The 22369-nt window shown below is 35.1% G+C and overlaps 1 protein-coding gene across 1 annotated transcript; it reads right to left on the minus strand.

The window, feature by feature from the left end:
• Window positions 1–668: 668 nt before the first annotated feature.
• LOC145667963 (uncharacterized) lies at window positions 669–16199 on the minus strand. The gene is made up of 3 exons (XM_081735387.1): window positions 16107–16199; window positions 8939–9487; window positions 669–725 (listed from the first exon to the last, which is right to left on the minus strand). The coding sequence occupies exons 1-3, from the start codon at window positions 16197–16199 to the stop codon at window positions 669–671; spliced, it is 699 nt and encodes a 232-aa protein (XP_081591513.1).
• Window positions 16200–22369: the final 6170 nt, after the last annotated feature.

The raw sequence follows: 22369 nt of genomic DNA on the forward strand, positions 1-22369 counted from the left end.
AAACTTCTCCCTGTATACGGTAGGTAGAGCTTGGTGGAGTAGAATTAAACGTCCGAAATCTTTTCCCACTACTTGTTTATTACAAAAATCCACTATAAATAATATTTTACAGATCTATTATAATGATGTTAATCCTCTAATGCAAAGAAATAGGTGTTCTTTTTTCTCGATCATTTACAGTCATTTTTGAAAGGAGAGGTGAAATTGTTATAACAATTAGAGAAATAGTAATAGTTAGTAGGGCGCAGCTCACGGTCTTGTGAAAGATTCTTCAGTAGAGAACTATGTGAGGAGGTGCAGGACACTCGCTGCTTCACGGCAAGCAGACCTACTCCTGAGGCACAAAAAGGCTCCATTGCAAACCAGGCCGGGTTGTGATTAGTGTTCGTTCGCTGCTCCAGTGCAAGCAGAATAGAGGTAAAGTCTCCCCCAAGGCTCCACGGCAAGCCAGAAGGAGAAGGAACCGTTAGCTCCACTGCAAGCTAAGGCTTTGAATTAGGGTAGGTACTTCCGAGACCCCACTGCAAGTCCAGAAAGTTGATTTCGTCAGTCGAATTTGATGGCTCTCCATGGGAATATCTTGCTTATATAGCGCTCCAGGTGAATCGGTGGCGCTTCTCTTCCCGTCGTCATGTGATCCATGCTGTCATTCTAGTCTCTGTCGTCTGCTATTTGTAGTACTCCGACGTAATGTGTAGTACTCCATGTGCAGGAGGTTGTGCTTCCTAAACAGGAGCACGTGTACAATGATTATAAACACAATAGCATGGTACATTACAATATAATATAGTGACCACCAGCCGAACTAATTAAGAATATAGGAGACAAGTGCAAGAAAGAATTGTTCCGACTCTGAAATAAATATATGAACAGCAGAGAAAACAAACAAGCATAAAACTGATGGCTAAGAAATCGAACCCACAGAGATGTGAGGATTATAGAACTATTAGTCTCATATTTCATGCAGCAAAAACATTGCTTAGAAACCAGAACATAAGTAGTATGGAAGAACAAATGAAAACGTTTAGGAGGAACAGTTCGGGTTCAGGAAAGATAAGGGCACAAGAGATGCAATTGGTTTATTAAGGGTAATCGGTGAAAGATTTATAGAAGAAATGAAAGAAGTGCGTTTTGTACTTTCTGTTCTAGAAAAGGCTTTCGGCCTCGTGAATTTGGAATTGTTGTTGGGAGTTCTGAAGAAAATTGGATTGGGATAGAAAGATAGAATAATCATAAGAAATGTATATGTGAACCAACAAGTAACTGTTGAAATAGGGTAAGAAATGGCAGAGGAGAGTGCAATATTGGAAGGGGAGTTCGACAGGAATGCTGACTCTGGCCAAAATTATCTAGATAAGATGGTGAAAAAGAGCTTACACAATGAAGACGACATCTCAGTAGCAGGTAGAATGATGAGATGTATATGGTTTGCGGATAATATAGCACTCGTTGCGCAAGCAGGAAATGAAATTAATAAGATATTGGAAAACTTGTGAAAGGGCTGTGAAGAATATGAGATGAAAATAAGTGTTACAAAGACAAAAAACTATGGTGATTGGAACGAAGCGGTCGCGTCGGTGCCAAATATAGAAGTAGGAGAGGCGAAAATAGAACAATGACTAGTTTTCGATACCTGCATAGTTTAAATAGTGATGATATGAAGTGCGAACGTGAAATAAAAAATGATAGGAATGGCAAAAGAAGCCTTTAGGAAGAAGAAAAGTCCATTTTGTTGGACCTTGAAAAAAAGAGTTGAGAAAAATACATAAAATGCTTCAAAACTTTTTGAAATGTTGGTGCAAAGACGGCAGTGGCGAAGGGTGGTAAGAGGCTCTGAGGCCCGGCCTACCCATTTAGTTTTAGAAATTATGATTTATAATTAATTCATTTTCCTTGCACAGATAATTTTCGAAGTTGAGAATATATTTTTTGTCCGATAAAGAAATTATAGTTAGCACCACTGCTTGGAGGCTCAGCGAGCAGTGTCTCAATCCAATGTCACGTGGACAGATGGCATTGCGCAAGCGACAGTAGAACGACTGCCAAGCTACTCAGAAAATCCCGCAACAGATCGTGTTGCTAAAGCTGCGAAAGAGACCGGCCTCAGCGCTTATCGACATTCGTTTCTACATAAAGCATTTCTCTCGAGACCTTCGATTTCGACTCGATATGTCAAACAAATAAAGAGCAAGAGAATGTGGGCCCCATTCCGTACCAACTTTGCTTAAGTTTGCGGACTCTAACGCAACGCAAAAGCTGTTACAAGCGATTGTAAAGATGCTACGCCTATTATCACAAACTAATTCTCCTTTATTCCGTTACGTTGACGCATACCCATATGATACCAAACTCGTTGTATTTATTAGAATTGACTAGAGAGTATGTGTTTCTGAGATGTTGTAAGTGACATACAAAATGACTTGATTGAATATTTGTCATGTGTTTTAAACAATATAATTAAAGACGAAATTTTACAAGCAGAGTACGTTTCAGTACAAGTATACGAAACAGCACATGTTTCTTGTGAAACTCAGGTAATGTGATAGTCCATCTTCCCCACTCGATCACACCAAATTGAGACAATTAAATTGCATTACGATCAGCTATGAGTCACATACGTGAATTTCACACGAAAATTGAGATCCGGATCGAATAGGTGCTGTCGATTGTCCACAATTATGTTAAATTCATGTGAATTTGTCTTGTATTTGTCTGTAGTAAAATATTTTCGCCTTATGCAGAGTCGTTTTGAAGTTTGATTAGCGTCATAATAAAGGCCTGACTACCGCAGGAAACATATGTTAGTCGAACTCTTTAATATGGTACTAATCACGCGTCAAAACGACTCTGCATAAGGCCCTTTATGTCTATCGATAATCTGTTTCATATATTGCAAAAGAAAATATACTTCCAGTATGTCACGCTTAGCTACAAAGGAGTGATGCAAACATTGAGTGCGTTCACAAGAAACTGTACATGATTTGGTAAAATATTAGTTCGTTGCAGTTCGGTGATAAGGAAAAGCAAAGCTTAAAAACTACTTTCCTACGAAATTTTGGATATACTTGAAGTTCGGGTGGATGTGATTTATTCTCTTTGGAATCTTCAGAACTACTTGACTGTGAACAGTTTCAGGATTACAATAGTGATTTTGCTAGGACGAAACTAGAGATCTTCTTAAACTATGTCCCACTTTCGACGGTAATCAGCTGCGGAATGAACTGACAGTCATCTTTTACGACGGAAAGCACTATCTTCGACCTGTTAACTTAGTTTAATACACCTCATCAAACGGCCTGCAAGAAGTGTACCTATAATGACTGTGTTACATGTGTACTCAAGCATTCCAGTTACTACAATACCATGTAAGACAAGCGCATAGGTGCCCCGAAGAAAATCAAAACATTCCAGAGGAATATAATGAGTAACAACAGACTTAGTGTGTTATCTTCAGCGCTACAGAAATGAACTCCGAAGGATATTAGTCAACGATACAGCTGATACAGCTTTCAAGAAGAAAGTAATTGATATAGCTATTTGATGAGAAGAAAACTGACTTTGGAATTAATTTACAAGATGATATAAGTAATGCAGATATTATTATTATTATTATTATTATTATTATTATTATTATTATTAATATTATTATTATTATTATTATTATTATTATTATTATTATTATTATTATTATAGTAATAGTTTGGTTTGGTTTGGTTTATTATTATTATTTGGAATAGTATAGGTATAACATTGGCAAACAAAATTGAGTGAATACAAAAATGTTTTATTAGGTCACTCTGCCATAAAATGAATAGAGATTACTACTCACGTAGTTATGAATACTGGTGTCAATTTTGAGGATTACAGGCATTGAGCGACAGGAGAAAACTTATTGAAAGAGATTTTATTAAGCAACTTGAAAGAGATTTTATTAAGCAACTACTAGACAATAGCTATCATAGTGAATATTGCTTGCATAATATAGGTATAAGGGTACCAATGTATAATACAAGAAATAGATCAACATTAGCTCCTTTGAATCCGAAATTTGTAATTTTATGAAGATTGACTAATTCTTTGAATTTAGTTTAATTTATTTTTTATCAGTATAAAAGCATGAATTTTAGAGGTTGACAAATTTTATTTTTAGTATTTATGACGACTATTTTGAGACTAAAAAAAAATTGGTGTTAATTTGACAAGGAATCATTAATCCCATATTATTTTACTTTATTTTATCATTATGTTTTATTGTTTTAGTATGTAGCTTACATTGTATGTAATATGTGTTTATCTTGTCTGATAAAGTGCTGTATTTTTGCGGTTAGGCTGTTCATTGCACAGAAATAAATATTATTATTATTATTATTATTATTATTATTATTATTATTATTATTATTATTATTATTATTATTATTACATTGGGCCTACCTTGTTGAAACTATCACCCTTCGCCACTGAAAGACGGGTGGAGATAATTAGCTGGACCGAGTGGAAAACGAGTCACAGAGTGTTAGAAATAGTGGGGGAGAAAATAAGTACTTCAGATATTATTGAAAAAAGGAAGAGAAACTGGTTGGGACATGGGCTTCGAAGGAACTGTATCATGGGTGACGTAATATAGGGTATTGTGATACAAAAGAAAGAGAAGGGACAAAGTAGACTATAATAGAGGGACCATATGATAACTCAAAAATTGTACGTGAAGTACAAAAAGTTAATTAAAGACTTCGGATCATATTAGAGGTGAAAAAAATAATAATAAGAGAAAGGAAGACATGAAATTTGTTAGCTCAACGCCCACGGTTAGGCTCTTTAGACTAAAAGAGATGGATTTCTAATGAAATTAACTTATTGTAAAATTATTTTTTTGTTTCTCCCACGGAGAATCGAACCAGGGGCCACGTGCACATTAGAGACAAAAGGGTTTGTGATTTGGTTTAATTTCCTATATTATGTAGCTGTAATGTAATTTTATAATTTTCTTGCATCCATACATGAAACATAAAACTTAAATGTTCGATGGAATAAAATCCAGACTATTTACTGTAAAAAGGAATTCTGTATGATTCGAACACATGCTTGATAAGGAAGCATGATTGAGTATTGTCATTGGTTCAATTTCTTAGTTAGACATAATGGTATAGATATATTGGATAAGGTCTTTTACACCGATGAGGCGTGGTTTCATTTGAGTGGTTACATACATAGCGTGTTACATGAAATTCTTCTTCATCATCAGAAGGACAGTGTGTGGTGTGTAATAACACGGCGACATATTGTAGGACCTCTTTTTCTCATTACAGCTTGCATGGCATTGTCTATCGAGATTTAATTATACTATTTATTTCTTTATTAAAAGATGATGAGTGAGACTGCTGGTTCCACCAAGACGGAGCAACGTGTCATACCTCTCAGGAAACTATAGAAATGTTACCAGACTTTCTTGGTGATTGCATAGTTTTCAAAAATGTATGGCCTGTCCACTCTCCAGATTTAACATCGCCTGGCTTTTTTCTGTGGGATTTCATAAACGTAATGAGGTACGAAAATAAAACCAGAAAATTGCCTAACATTTGTGGGGATGAGTTACACTGGCAGTAATATTTTTGCTGGAACATTATTACCACAATGCGCTATTTTTATTTAAAAAATGTGTTTTTTCTCTGAATACCTAAAACTTAATCTTTACAACTCTTAAAACAACATGGATTTTTTGTCCCATCCGATAAATATTGATCCATATTAAATATTTACATTAAGAATTACCACGATTAATTCTATTTTCTGTTCCCCGCAACTGCTTATAATCAATTTGATTTTTTTAATTACAGTTATGGTCATTTAAACAAATTACTAAAATTCAACGTTACAATTTGTGTCATTGGTTTTATTCTCAAAACATCTCTATAGATAACGCTGACTTTTGTCACAAAAATCATGTCTCCATCATTCTTACTTCAAAAAATATACTCGATCAACATTTGGGTTTTATTTTTTTTATGACACAATGTAGTATTGTAAATATTACATTAAAAAAACAATAGTAAGACTATTCATGGCTTTGGATTAATTGTTTTAACAAAAGAGACACTGACCAAAGCTTAAAACTTTACTTTATTTTAAATTATAATTTGTAACTGTTTCGGATATCTAGCATATCCTTCTTCAGACACGATCGAAATTAATGAAAATACAGACATATATATAAATGTTGTTATAACAGAGTTTAAATTCTTTAACCGTCATATATATATTCATTGTTATAAAAAAAATTAAATTCTTTTAACAGTCATATATAGAGTCATTGTTGTACTTTTTTATTTTTATTTATTTATTTATTTTTCTTATTTACCGAGGCCTTCAGCCCATCCTATAAGTCTTCGTGTTCACTTTCCAATTAATCACTTCCTTTATTTTTGGTTCTTATAAGGGCCTTTTATTTTTTTTTATTTATTTATTTATTTATTTATTTTTTCTCTATGTTATTCAAACTTCATTGCCATGATTCATTAATTGGTAAGCCCCCTGTCCAGTTCATCAGTTTATCTCTTCCTACCTTCTTTATCCAATCCGCTTCTTTGCACTTCCTTATTATCATTCTTTTCTCCATCTCCAGTACTTCCGTCTTATCCCAATTAATTGCGTGATTCGTCTCCTTAACATGTCTGTTATAACAACATTTATATATATGTCTGTATTTTCATTAATTTCGATCGTGTCTGAAGAAGGATATGCTAGATATCCAAAACAGTTACAAATTATAATTTAAAATAAAGTAGAGTTTCAAGCTTTGGTCAGTGTCTCTTTTGTTAAAAAAACAACTAGCAAGAATATCTAAGAATATCTACTAGATTTTTTCGAGTTTGAGTTGAGTTGAGTTTCTGTAGCGAGGATATATGAGACGTGCACCTACTTATTAACGTGGAATCCGAACCACATGAGCTTCTGTCCGGACCCGAATCTCGCACGCCATAATCGAACCCGACTCGCTAACCGATTAGCTACGAAGGAGCTCAGTAAGAATATCTAATTCTTGGATCATAAGATAAGGTTCAGCTGCAGTAATTATGACGTCATCAATAAAAAAATAATAAATGATGTTTAAATATCAATGAAAAGTTATGCGTATTTCACTTGTAACATAATTATCTATGTGTTACCTTTTAAGTTTATATATAAAGCAAACACTCTAAGGTTAAGAAATCGTTGTGACAAGATTTTGTACTGACGAGACTCTTCCCTAGGTGAGAGGAACTGGTCAGGCGAAATCTGACCCGTGAAATTTTAAACGGAGAGGTTTAGTCCAGGCGAAAGTTTTGCACCCAAGGCTTTGGGTGACAGGGTTTTGGCCAGATGAGATTTTGTTCCCAAAACTGGTCAAACGATTTTGTTTGTATTTCATAAATCAAAACAACGTTAACAGTGCAACGGTTGAGTAAACGTCTTGCTCAACAGCTCCGTGGAGGTCCCCTTCCCTTATGACGCTCTATGGAGGTCCCATCTTCACTCTGTTCTTACGCAAGTTCACAGTGTAACTGAACTGCCACAACCATTTAGTATGTTGGATATATCCACACCAATAATTGACCTTCGCCTTATCTCATTCGCATTCAACTCACGGTGTTAGAGCCAATGGAACACAGACCTCCACAGAAAGTGACAGAACTTTCTTGATTACCTTTGTAGTAATATTCCTAAAATTACTAAATTTGAACTTATGTACCATTCTAAAGTAAGAGTTCAGAGTTGACCAAAGTGTCCTCTTAACATTTTAGGTGGATCTACATACATTCCATTTATCCATAATTGATTAACTTTCAAATACACAAGAGTACACCACAAAACTTTATATAAGACGTTTGAAACACACAAGAACACCAATGAAGCTCATATTATACAAAGTTTGCTCCTACATTTTGTGTAGGAACTGATGAATATAAAAGAACTAGATTAAACTAAACTTGTTGTACCTCTCAATAGTAATTTACAAATTTTCATCTACGACAAATTTAACCATGAAAAGTGCCTATCTCACTTTTATACACCAAATTAGTTTCTGAAATCTTCAGATTGATAGAATGGACCACAAGACGTGAGTGACATAATTACATTCTTGAATTTATATCTTTTGATCACTGAAGATACAACGAACCATATTGTTTCAAGACAATGTTATTGTTTCTTTGTATGTACAGTATTATGAAAACATACTGGTAACGTATGATTACAGGTGCAAAAAGGTTGAGAAAATAATCTTTAGTTTGATCCATGGAAGTACCTTCGAAAAGGTAAGTCATGTAACTTAATCTGAAAGGATTTCAAAGGCATATTCAACATATTCGGTTTTGAACTTTTAGGAAGGGTACCTTCAACCAGATAAGACCTCTCTTTCATTATTAAATATCCAAGGACCTATACATAAAAGCCATTCCATTATAATGAACTATGATAAAGTCTCCAAACTAAATGATGAATCATCACGTTTTCAAAATATTATTTTGATTGTCTTGAAATCTTTGATTTTAATGATCCACGATTATGCCCTTTAGGTTAAGAAAGATTTTGACTGTTTTATAACTATCAACAGGTAAAAGGTGTTCAAACTCAAGCTCAAGTAGTCCTGTTCTTAATGTTTAGTATACTTAAAAGTAACATTTTACATAGGATTAAGTTGACTCTTTTTACAGTAATCAAAGATATAAAGTAACCAAGTGATGTGTATTTTTTATGATACACTCAAGTTTAATTGTAGACGTTGTTAGACTTCAGCACTTAACTATGCATGAAAGTCGTTTTGCAGTCAACAAATGTATAGGTGACTTTCAAGTGAACATTTTAACTGGTCTTCTTATCGTTTCCTTTTCAAACGAAAGGAAAGACGATTTTGTAGTAACGTATTCGTCAATCGCTCTGCTACTAAGACAATAGCACTTACCAACAAACCAAACATAAGTAAACAAAATGCCCCAAGTAGCTCTGAAATACCAAATACCCGAACTTCGTATCTGGAACCTTTCTTTGCTACACGGAGAGCAAGCAAATTCATAACGTCCTGGTGCCATTTTTGAATAAAACCAGCAGAATTGCAATATTCAATAATCCTCTCAAACACATCAACAAATGGAGAGCCTCTTCGCATACGATAGAAACCTGGTAAATAAAACAGGGGCTCTGGGATCATATGCATCATAGAACTTCCTTTAAAATCTGTAAATGGATCCGTTTGCATCATGTATTCTAAAATACCTTTTCCCTGAAAGAAACCATAGTTCTTCGTTTTAATTACTTTTTCAAGTCCTCTCAATATAGAATCAACTCCTACATAGTTATTATATATAGCCATCATGACCTGATTTGAAGGAAGTTTAAAGTAATGACGATTTCTAGGTAATCCACCAATCATAATGCCAGACGTCACCATTTGTTCCAAAGAATCAATTGGAGGGTACTTCTTAGGGAATGTCAAGAATCCAAACAAAGCACCCTGAAAACAATTGAAGAGAACAAAAGCTGGAAAAACCCAAACTAAAAACACTGATCGGATTATTGGAATATTTTCAGGGTCTTTCGTTGAAATTCCCAACAGAACGGATATATATTGTAGGAAAGTCTGTTGAATACATTGCTTTCTACGGGTCTAGGTCAAAACCCCCACAGCCAAAACCCCCACACTCAAGAAATGTCAAAACACCCACACAAACGGTCATAACCCCCACACAAATGGACAAATCTCCCAAACGCACGAACGGTCAAAACCCCCACAGCCAAAACCCCCACACTCAAGAAATGTCAAAACGCCCACACAATCGGTCATAACCCCCACACAAATGGACAAAACAACCACACATAGCAACGGGCATAATCCCCACATAAATGGACAAAACTCCCACACAAATGGTCAAAACTCCCACATGGAGAAATTGTCACAACTGCCACACAAATGGACAAAACCCCAAAAAATAGGACAAATCCACCACACTCTGAAATGATCGTCATTCCACGTCTTTGTTGCGGCTCTTTATGACGCCCAAGAAGAATAGTTGCAACATCAGTTTAATTGGAATAAAAAATGTTATTAAAAGTACAAGGGCAATACATGCAACCAGGATCATTTCAGAGTGTGGGAGATTTGTCCGATTGTGTGGGGGTTTTGTCCGTTTGTGTGGCAGTTGTGACTATTTCTGCATGTGGGAGTTTTGTCCATTTGTGTGGGGGTTTTGTCCATTTATGTGGGGATTGTGACCGTTGCTATGTGTGGCTGTTTTGTCCATTTGTGTGGGCGTTATGACCGTTGGAGGTTATGACCGACTACCAGTGTGGGGGTTTTGGCTGTGGGGGTTTTGGCTGTGGGGGTTATGACCGTTCGTGTATTTGGGAGATTTGTCCATTTGTGTGGGGGTTATGACCGATCGTGTGGGCGTTTTGACATTCCTTGAGTGTGGGGGTTTTGGCTGTGGGGGTTTTGACCGTTCGTGCGTTTGGGAGATTTGTCCATTTGTGTGGGGGTTATGACCGTTTGTGTGGGCGTTTTGACATTTCTTGAGTGTGGGGGTTTTGGCTGTGGGGGGTTTTGACCAGTTCCCCTTTCTACGCAAAGCAATTCGTCTTGTGAGGATCATGGCAACAGAACACACTACATAAGCAACTAAGGTTGCTGCCCAAGTCGCTGGTTGAAATGGGAAATAAATATTCAACCACTGAGGATATAAACCAGGTGCAGGAACAACGAATGATCCATAAATAAAACATCTAGCAAATATTAGTTCAAAGATTTCATGAAAGTCTGATGTCGTGAAAGTTATGTCTCCTTTATATACTCCATTGAAAACATCTATCACCGCACCACCTTCTGTACCATTCGGAAATGCATAATACCATTCCTTCACACTATTCACATATTTTAAATGTAAAGAAAAATTGAGTTTCTCAGACAATATTTCCACGAGTTTCCCACTCATACCTCTTAAGTGATATGAACCATCAGAACTTTCTTCAACGATCGTATAAGGTGGTATATTCACACTTGTAAGTTGTAAGGTACATCCATGGAGATTCTTTACTTTCTCTGGGAATAGGTTCACAGAAATGTTGTTTACATAGGGGTCAGATACATACATGAGAGTATTCTTTACGTTGAGACCACAAGTGTCAACAAACGGAAAATAAGTATAAATGCAGAGAGTGCAGTTGACTGATTTTGATCGAGTAGGAATAAGAATAACATTTAATATGTCTTCTTCATACGAGAGCTTGAAAACTTTATCGATATCGTTTTCACTGTAATTTTGTGTAATTAGCACAATAATAATTTGAGATCATGGATTCCAAAACTTCAGATTTTGAAAAGTTTCGATTATCTGTTGGAATGATAATATGTCATTTAACAAAAATAAGTAATTCGTAGATTTCCTTTCGTTCTGTAATTGGTCAAATAGCTTGATTTCTCCGCCTTGTATTGCATTTGTTTGCACACTTATTACACATTTTCCGTATTTCCTTACTAAGAAGTCAGTAATTTGCGTGTTCGCATCAGACAAGAGCATTAATATTCTGATATTAGCAAAATTGTCTCTTAAAATTTGTGTAACATAGTCACTGACAGCGTCCACTGTCTCTATATCATAAATATCTATTTCTATATTCTTCTTTAATGTTATTGTAGAGTTCACAATAATTAGCAGGAAAAGTAGGAAAAACAAAATCTTCATTTTCTTCAACTAAGACGTCCTGCAATTAAAAGAACATTGACATAAATTAGCAAAATAATAAAATTGCGTAATGTGAGAAAGTGTTATTTTCTTTCTTTACCCTGATAATTATTTTACTGACAGAAATTTTGATACAAATTAATCGGAACTGCTTTTGTGCCATTTTCCTTCCAATTGTACCATGAAAGTACATTCGAGTATGACACTTCAGATTTTGTTAGAGCATGAGACAACACTCTAAGATATTAATAGATTTATACAATTTTGATGGGTATATCTTTATAGAAACTAATTCTATGGTCTATGGCCAATAAATACCGCTATTACAAAAGCTCCCCATTGACTTTTGTCAATAGTCATCTGGATCCAGATTCCAGGTACTTTGTATTCCTATTTATGCGAGATCCATCTTAATATTGTCCTCTCATCTGCACCTAGGTCTTCAGAATGGTCGCTTCCCGATTGATCTTCCAGTTAAAACGTTGAAAGCGTCCCTACTTTCTTCCATTCTGTCTATATGGCCTGTCCACTTGAGCCTTCTAGACTTAATAACCCTAACAATGCTGTGTAAACGGTATAATTTATGCAGTTTCGTATTGTGAACTTTAAGCCATTACTCATTGTCGTCAGTAGTACGAATTGGCTTAGAGACAAATCGATGTGATTGACTGAAAAAGGCGGGGAATCGTAACGTGGTATCGATTATACACTGTGGTTACGTGGGATAATGTCATGACCTTCAGGTCATTGATTCAAGGTGCTTCGTATTACAGCACAAGATTTTGGGACTCCATAATTTTGGAGAGATCTATAAGTACTAAATATACAATTTATACGAGTTTCATTAAACATGGCAGGTTGTTCATGAAACGAAACAGCAACTAAATACAGTTTACATTACAAAAAAAAAAATCAAAACAAACAAATTAAATTGATAAATATGGTACACAATATATCTTAAACAAAACGCGTCTTTTGTTATACAATAATCATTCAAATAATTGCAGGTCCCTATATAATAACAAGATACGTAGAGTTACTTCGATTCCTGGTAAAACATAGAATATATAATGCGTACCTTGCTTTTTCGCTGCCTCTAATGCATATTTGAAACGTCAGTACTGGGAAAACAGTATTCATCGGTAGGGAGTCGCCGTTTCCCGATGCGGATAACAGGGAGCGCCACTGTGTGTAGCCAGTGAAACAAGCGCTGGTAGGGATATGGGAAGGCGACGCAAGGTGTGTATAACTTTGTTGTGCAAGAGTCGGTTGAAGTGAAAGCACTGTTGCGGAGACATATTTGGCATTTCTGTTCCGAAATGGATACAATCGAAGCAGTCGAAGAACGACAGAAACAGAAGGAACGCAAGAGAGAGTAAAATCGTGAACTCTGGCGAAGAAATGTTTGAAGTTTGACTTTGAGGGCTCTAAAACGGTGGGAAAACTGTGCGAAAAACACGTTTGTTTTCAGTTTTATTATCTTTTCTGACGATGTTGCCATCACTTTCGGGCCCCGCAAAAAAATGTATGTTGTACCTAAGGGTATTATTTTTTAACCAAGAAATTAGCGACATGCCCCTCTCCAATTTTTTCTACATTTTTTTTTTTAATTTTCGACACGCAAAACAAAGAATATACACATCGATGGTTTTGAAGAAAATTGCACACTTACACATAGTATCTATAACCTGTAAAACTTTCAAAATATCTCGACCACCCCCACCAAAATTTTAAAATATTCAATTTTGAGCATGTATGATACGATAATTCGGTAAGGGGAGAAGGTATGGAGTCAAAAACTTTTTAGAAGTAGTTTTAGGTGAAAGGTAACATTTTGGATCTGTAATGAACCAATTTGGATCAAAGTGCCGATTTTACTATCTTACTAGGAAAGGCCCTTTCCAATTTTATGCGTTTTTTTTAAGGTTTATGTGTTTTCTGTTCAAATAAGATTATAGACCAAAAATGACCATTTTACATCAATTGAAGGGATTGTACAATATTTGTACAATGGTGTAGAAAGTTCGGAATATTCGTCTTAAATATTTACCGATTTCCCCATTTACTAATTCATTGATTCAATCTTCAATAATCCTGAATTTGAACTAACTAAACGCCTCATTAAATTTCCAGTTTTTTTTTATTTAGTATCGCAGTGAAGTAAAATTTAAAGAAGTAATTTTGTATGAAGTTCGATTGAGACTATGGTCTCCCACATACTTCTCAATGATGAGTCTTAATGCTGAGTCAATGCTAGAAAACTGTATGCTCATTTGGAGCGTAGAAACAATATTTTAGGGGTAGCCATTACATGCAACACTACAGATTTAGAACATCTAGGAGGTTACAATTATTCATAACTTCAAATATGGCATATGCAAAAATTTACAAATACCCTTAGAATGTGAACTACCTTTCAAAATATACATTTCTATATGTGCATTATGTATTTTTGAGAAATTTTCTTGCCCCTAGCAATTACATATGTACAGAGTTAAGATAAATTATTTTAAAAAAAATGTATATTACAGCATTACAATTAGAGATCCGTGCTTTTGTTTTGCGTGTTCGGTGTTGTGCTGTCTGTAGAGGGTTGAGGAGTGTCTGAATTAAAGTATATAATAGATTCAAATAGAAGGTGGGACTCGAACGCTCCGGAAAGCAATGATTAGGAGTCTAATTCAACACTAATTCATTACGTTAATAAATAAACAATAAGATTACAAATCAAAATAATTACATTATTCTTAATCATTATTAAGGAATAGCTTCCAGTAGAACTATGCTTACGCACTTAAATACCTATGAAAAATAGTTTCTTTTTTAAAAAATAAATGGAACAAAGTCTCTACTGAAACAGCTTTCTGGTCTATAAGTACGGTATTATTTTATAACTGAAAACTCTTTTTCTCTATAGAAGTTCTCGTGTGCCCTTATCATTAAGGACAATATACATCAATGTTCAAAGCTATTTAATTTTGAATGAGCCTGCACATATTACTTTTCTTTTGTAATACAGATTATAATGTGCCTTATTGAAATACGAATACATACAAATTCATATTTTATAGTCTATCAGATAGCGTACTATGTAATTTTCTCGTGTCGAACTATGTCGAATTATGTCTATTATTGCTGCGTTTACATTGTTAGTGTGTATGTAGAATATCTCTCATAGTCGACGTTCTTTATACTGTGCATATTATATTGCCTATTACTTCTTTATTTAATGGCTTATACATATACAGTATATATTGATAGATAGATACAGATTTTAGAACTGTGTGTGTGTTTCCTGACTTGATCAGGGGGAACGCCGGGCGAAACCGTCGCCCCACTTCCAAAAGATATCTATGGCATCCCTTCACTTCCTAAAAGAAATTACAATTGGCAAAGATAGGCGATTCTCCTACCTTTTCAGATCCACCTTTACCCTTGGACTTAGATTAAACAACTACCTGAAATACAGGGTAATTAAAAATGATTGACCCGATTTCAATGTAGTTTTGTTATTAGACATATTGTCATGAAACTTAGCAGACGTATTGAAAAACTAAAAACAATTGATGGTGCAGGTTTGCTTCTGATTTTTGCCACGAGAACGCAGCAGTGACCATGTATTCAAGTAACCATTTATTCATTTATTCAAAACAGGCACAGAGAAAGCTTATCTTGTAATTGAGTTTGATTGACATCAGTCTCTCCTAATAGTGCAATGACACTTCCAAACAACGTTCAAAAAAGATCCACCAATTGCCAGGCCCGTATCCAGGGGGGTCGAAGGGGGGTCGCCCCCCCCCTAAATTTTTGCTGCCGTCCCTAAAATTTTAACGGTAGGCTTGCAAATGAACTATAATATGGTGATGAACTATGGTTGGATTGCCCCCCTCTACATTTTTGGGATGGTTACCCGCCTGCCAACTGCTAAGTCCATTCAGTAATTTAATACACAATTTGCAGCTTCAAAATGCGGCTGTATTTACTTACAAGCTCACTCTTTACAGAATTCTCAAATAAGTTTACGAATAATAATGGAATTATTGTGGAAGCTTTATATTAGGATACCATGATAAGAGCTAATGAATTATGACAAATGAAGCGTTGGGTGGCAAAATGGTGTAACTCATTTAAAAAAAAAAAAAAAAAAAAAAAAACGAGATTAAGTAATTTCTGTGAACTTGAAACCGTAACCTGTTGAATGGCAAAGTTGCGTATCTCGGAGTTAAAAGAAGTATGCCATAGCCACAAATAACGTCGTAAATTAGAATTGACGATGACCCTGCATGGCAAAGTGGCGTAAATCACACAACATTCGACAAGAACTACATTACAAAGGCGCCCGAGTGATCATCAAGCTAAAGAAGAAGGACATAATTGACTTGTTGCCATTTATACCTCATTTCCATCATCACTACTTGTCTTTAAACGACAGTAACCAGCATCAAGATGATGATGATGACGTGTTCTGTAACCGTAATGATGATGCATAATGTTCCTTCCTTATTCATCTTTCTGTTTACATTCATGTTGTCACTTTGTTTTTTAACTGCTGTGCATTCTTTTTGTCAACATATTGTTCTGTTACTCAAGTGGTTGGATGGCAAAGTGGCGTAAGTCAATATTAGGGATGGCAACAAAGTTCCGGTTCCGGCGGACCGGTTCTCGAAGATCCGTTTTTCAGAACCGGTTCCGGAACCGGTTCCAGACCTGAATCCGAAAACCCGGTTCCAGAACCGGATCTTACGATCGGTTCCAGACATGGGTCCGAAATCCCGGTTCCAGAACCGGATCTTAGGAACCGATTCCAGACCTGGATCCGAAAACCCGGTTCCGGGATCGGATCTTCTAGAACAGGATCCGTTCAGACCCGAAAACCGGTACCACCGGAAACCGGTTCTGGCCATCCCTAGTCAATATTACTCATCATTTTAGATACTGATGTGTTTATTAGAGTAAATACAGGTAATTCTACAAACTTATGAACTTATACCTACATAACGAGTCTTCACAGATAAACGCCTAGTTATATACGGATAAAAATCTGTAATACTTGTAGAATTTTCTGTATTTATTTTAATAGGTATGTCAATATCTAGAAATGACCAGCATCATTTTTTCTTTCAGCTCCTCAATTATGTGCTATTTCACTGAAGAACTCTGTGTATATATTCTGACACTCTGCACTTTCCGAGTTGGCAACATACCTTAGCAACATAAAAGATTCACAACAGAACTTTGTACATTTTGTCCGATTTTTCTATATCGATTCTAATAAAAGTCGCAATAGCTCAAAATCTCTCAAAAGGGAATTATGCTACTTTGCCATCCAATGCCTCAAATGTGATACAAAGTTAATCGAAAATATGTTAGAGTAATGATGTTATGATGATTATGTATGAAGCGATTCAATAATACATAAGATTCGAGACAGGAAGATCGTCCACTTGTTTATTGTGATAATTATAGCAATTATAACATAGTACAGAATGCAATAATTATATGCTTTTTTCGTTATAATCGGGAATGAAAGGTGAAGGATATTTGTTATTTGTTCATTAAAGTTGAAATGATAAAAAAAAGGGTCTTGTTATCTCTTCATTAAATTTGAAATGATAAAAAAGCGTATTGTTATCTCTTCATTAAAGTTGAAATGGTGAAAATGCGGATTGTTATCTCTTCATTCAAGTTGAAATGGTGAAAATGCGAATTGTTATCTCTTCATTAAAGTTGAAATGATGAAAAACGGTAATGCTATCTTTTCATTAAAGCTGAAATGGTAAGAAAGTTAAAAATTTTCTTATAATGTTAATTATTAATATTTAAATTAAAGTCCTAATTTCAAAAAGGTGTAGAAAAAGATCCATTGGTCATAATGACTTCAAATTTGAAGCGAATATACTTGAAAAAAAAAGAGAAAGGGTATGGCATTAGAAAATAGTTCCAAACTGTATCAATAGACTTTACCGTGGTGGATGTGCTTTCCGATAACAGTGTCACAAATGCTTAATGTCTTGCGAAGTCATTTTTTCCGTCAGAAAACCGAAACAATCATGCACATTGAACAGTAGACTGGGTTTAATGTGTAACTCATGCCAAAGTCGTCGTATTTCGATTCAAAATGTCTCTTGTAGCTGAATCTACTTCCATTATACCGTTTACACTGCCATCTATTGGTACACTTTGGAACTTTTTTCTTCTGTCATACCGTTTCTCCTTTCTCCAAGTATATTCAGTCAAAATTTGAAGTCATTCTGAAGAGAGTTTTTTTACACTATTTTCAAAGTGGGACTTTAATTATAATCACCCTATATATATCAGTTATAAGAAGTAATAACTTCCATTTATGAACTACAACACACGATTTCGTGAATTAGTAAGTCTGCTTGGGTATTTCTTAATGTTGAAGAGATTTCACAGCAAATGTTGTTATAAAGGTTGCGTGTGTAGAGAAGATAATTCGAGAAACAAGACTACCTGTGTACTTATTACATAAAAGTTGTAATATTTCATACAAGGCTTCTCACACTCAAAAATTAACCAGACTATTATGTGATCTCAGATATCGTGATAGGTACACTAGATCAATCAGTATTGGTTTTGACAATGCACTATATATATGTACAATACACAGTATATTGTCAAAACCAGTACTGGTTGATCTAGTGTAACTATCACGATATCTGATATCACATAATAGTCTGGTTAATTTTTAAGTGTGAGAAGTCTTGTATGAAATATTACAACTTTTATGTAATAAGTACACAGGTAATCTTCTTTTTCGAATTAGTATATATACAGTACAACCCCTCTTGCCCACCCTCGGCTGATTCACCACTCTGGTTGATCCGACCGTGCTAGAACCGGACTTGTCCCGACTTCTCGCTGACTCACGAAGCCCATTATCGTTTACTGCCGTCGCGGCATTGTTATTTACTTGCTGTTACCGTATATCCGCTTTAGTGCTCCGTCATCTCTTGTATAGTTTCTTTGATTGTGCATGCTTTCTGTAGTGTGTTGTGTAGTTTTTAGTGCTTACTGTACGTCTGCTTTCACTGTAGAGAACAATACAGTCATTTTTGTGTTTAGAGATTGTTTATTTTACTTTAAATCCGTACTTTTTTGTATTTTCTGATAATCCGATCATTTTTGCGTTCCCCCAGTCCCAAGGGTGACGGATTAAAGGGGTTCTACTGTAAATAATACGACTAAGTTTTACTAGGGAGTAATATTGCTAGGCCTTAATTACAATACAGGAAACGAGATAAATGATTTCAGTTGAAGCACAGTGCGAATGGATATGAGTACGTAGTACGGTAATGTGGTTAAAGTGGCGTATGGATACATATCATGTAACAGTGGCGAGGATCAGCATACTATATCAGCTTTTGAACATAAGTTTTGGTGAATTGTAAACATACCCAAATATTACTTTTACACTCTTTTTTGAAACTGTTCTATGTTATTGTTGTTATTGTTGTCTTGTTTTCTTTTTCTTTCTTTTGTTAACATTTTCCTGTGTAAAATGGCAAACTTATGCTGTATCTGGGAATTTGTTCAATAAATAAATAAATAAATGAATACTACCATAGACTAAAATATATTGTAATACATTCTTTAGGCTGTAGAACGCTGACCCCTCCCCTTATATAGGTTATATAGGCTATAGTAGTCAAGGTGGCTCTTTTATGTACCAAAGCTCAATACTCAATGCAAATAATAACGAGTGCAGTAATAACAAGTGAAGGTGTGTTAAAGCCCCGTAAAGCACATACTTTTCTATATTACAATAAAACAGGGAGGTATGTCAACGTTTTATACCCTTTGCCATTCGTTATAAGATGCAAAATAGCTTATGTATGGAAACAAAAGAACATATAAGTCATCTGTGTAGTTAGAAACAGCGTAAGAAAAGTTATTTATTATTATAGAATTGTAATGCAGAAGTACTTCGTACTCATCACCTAACATAGATTGGCGCCTCCTTTTTTCATCACCAGTAACCGTTTTAATGTTACACGTTTGCAGGTTATTTGTGGCACAGTACTCTACACATTTGTTCCTAATTTATCGTAGGTGCCGCGGTAGCTCAGTGGTAGAGTGTTCTCCCCTATTGCTTGAGGTCCTTGGTTGGATCCCAGCTCTCGGCAAGTGGGCTTTGTGGTGGATAAACACAGCGTGTTTAGGTTTTCTTTTGATTTTCCCGTTTCTTTCCATTTGTTCATTTCACCATTTCTCGTCATCATCGTCTCCTTTAGTCTCTCGGCAAGTGGGACGTAAAACTCAAAGATTTTATTTCATTTTTGTTTAATTTAACATCCCAAGATCGTGCTCGAAGGCTAAGGGAGACAGTGAAAGAGATGGATATTAATGGTGTAATGAAAATGTGGATGTATATTTCTTGACAGCTTTTGTGTTCTTGTTTCCAATCTGAATTGTCCTTAGCAGTGGAGTTTCAGCATATTTATGAAGGGCAGAAACTGTCGCATGCTCCTGCCGTAATGAGGAGGGTGGAAGGAGAGTGCGAGTCCTGTGTCTCCGGACCTTTCCCGAAATCGGTATTTTTATGTAAATTTGCTCTAATTTTAGGGGGAATTTTACAAATTTTAATACAACTTGTCCTCGTATTGAACTTTAACCCCTTCCGAAATAAATTCCTGTGTACGTCCCTTCTAGGAGGAAACTGGAGAATCCTGAAAAAGCCCCCCCAAACACTGTGTTTTCTCATGTAGGCAACTTGTTTACGGCAGACAAGTAAGCACATTGGACCGCGATGACTCAGTGGTAGAACCACCTCCAATGAAAGGGGTCCCTGGTTTGATTCCAGCTCCGCCAAGTGGGCTGTGTGAGTAAACACTGTACGTGTGTTTTCTCGGGATTCCCTCATTTTCTTCATTACACCATTATCGCTCATTACCGTCATAACGTCTCCCTAAGCTTCGTAACGTTACACTCCAGCAAAAATTGTTACCGTTAGGCTGAAGTAGACGGGTAATTCTTGAATCTGAATTATCAAGAAGTTGGTATAATGTTGGAGGAAACGGGAGAATCTTGAGTAAACCCACGTCGATGAAAAATAAAAGTCTTGAGAAAGTAGACAGTGATAAAAAGGAAATTGTTCAACTGTCTGATGCAGTAGGAATAAGTAACGCACTTAAAATACGACTTCATGGTCTTCGTGGAAATGAAGGTTTAAATGTGTTATATTTTACACAATATAACGGTACATGCATATTTAATATAAATTGTGTTTGTACTAATAGTTTGATTATTATTATTATTATTATTATTATTATTATTATTATTATTATTATTATTATTATTATTATTATTATTATTATTATTATTATTATTATTATTATTGCATGTTTATATTTTGTTTATGCCTTTGCCCTTCTCCTTCTCGTATTTGAGAACCCCGTTTCTATGCACCGTTTCTTCCTCGCTTTTGGGTGACATTTCTCTCTCTCCCTCTTTTTTTTTTTTTTATAAGAAATGTGGTCCTCAAAATTGGGGTTATATATTCTCATTTCCTCAAATATTACTTTCTCATTTTAAGAAAAAACACATTTTTTTCTCAAATTTGAGAAAGCATTTGCACCCTCAGAAATGAGACATAATGAGACACATTGAGAAAGCATTTGAGTAATTATTTCTCAAAATGATTTGAGAAAATCGAAATCTCACTTTTAAAAATGCTTTACTCGATGCACAGGTAAGAAACTGATGTTCTCAAATACGAGAACTTTTTTCTCGAATTTAAGAAACCATTTTTAACAGTGTAGCCCAATCGGCACATTCGTTGGGCGTAAAACTTGTGGGGTAATTATCATGTTCTCTGGATCCATCCACGAAGCCTCCTCTCGTGTTATATCTAACTTTGTAATATATTTTACTATTATCAAGACATTTTGAATAAATAATAACTTAGTATATTACGAATTGAACATGAATATGTTTCTACAGAGCTGATTACAATGAATTACTTTTAATATATAAATAATTATATTTATTAATATAATTACTTTTAATATCTCTATCAAATTCACTATATCACTGATGTTCCTTGTAGATTTCTCATATTCATTTGCATTAGAAGATTCTTAGAGACTTGAAGATAGTTTTTAGAAACAAATAAACATATTTTGAATTGACCTTCTTCAAGACTGGTTATGCCGTAATGTCCACTTTTTTTTGCTATTACACTGTTAAAAATGATTTATTCAAAAATGAATACATTTTACTACTCAAAAAAAATTGAGTAAATTAGTCTCAATTTTGAGGAGAAAATAACTCAAAAAATGAGAATGAGGAAATTTAGTTGCATATTTGAGTCAGAGACTGGTTCTCAAAAACGAGTAATAATGTAGTCTTAAAAAATATTGTTTTATGATATAGATATATCATGGAATATCGTGAGATATAAAAGACAATTTGCAAATGCAAGATTATGGAAAACAAGTACGAACAAGCTAACATAAGAGCACAAAAGTCCTTTATAATCCTGAACTATATGTTCTCATTCTGGCTGATGGAGGAACTACTTAGCGGATGGATAAAGAGAAAGTTAACATGGACGACTTGTTTGTTTCCAAATCATAGAGGATTTCGCAGGTAAGTACTGCTAGCAACATGAAGTTTTAAGTGTGAATGCAACATTG

This window comes from Thermobia domestica, chromosome 13 (genome assembly GCF_964235325.1).
Source record: "Thermobia domestica chromosome 13, izTheDome1.hap1.1, whole genome shotgun sequence".
Lineage (NCBI taxonomy): Eukaryota > Metazoa > Arthropoda > Insecta > Zygentoma > Lepismatidae > Thermobia > Thermobia domestica.

Coding starts and splice junctions, on each gene's coding strand:
- LOC145667963 (XM_081735387.1), bottom strand. CDS start 16,199: ATGCATCATCATTACGGTTACAGAACACGTCATCATCATCATCTTGAT. Junction 9,488..16,106: donor GTAGTGATGATGGAAATGAG/GTATAAATGGCA, acceptor AATTGTTTTCAG/GGTGCTTTGTTTGGATTCTT. Junction 726..8,938: donor TACTTATGTTTGGTTTGTTG/GTAAGTGCTATT, acceptor GCTCCTGTTTAG/GAAGCACAACCTCCTGCACA.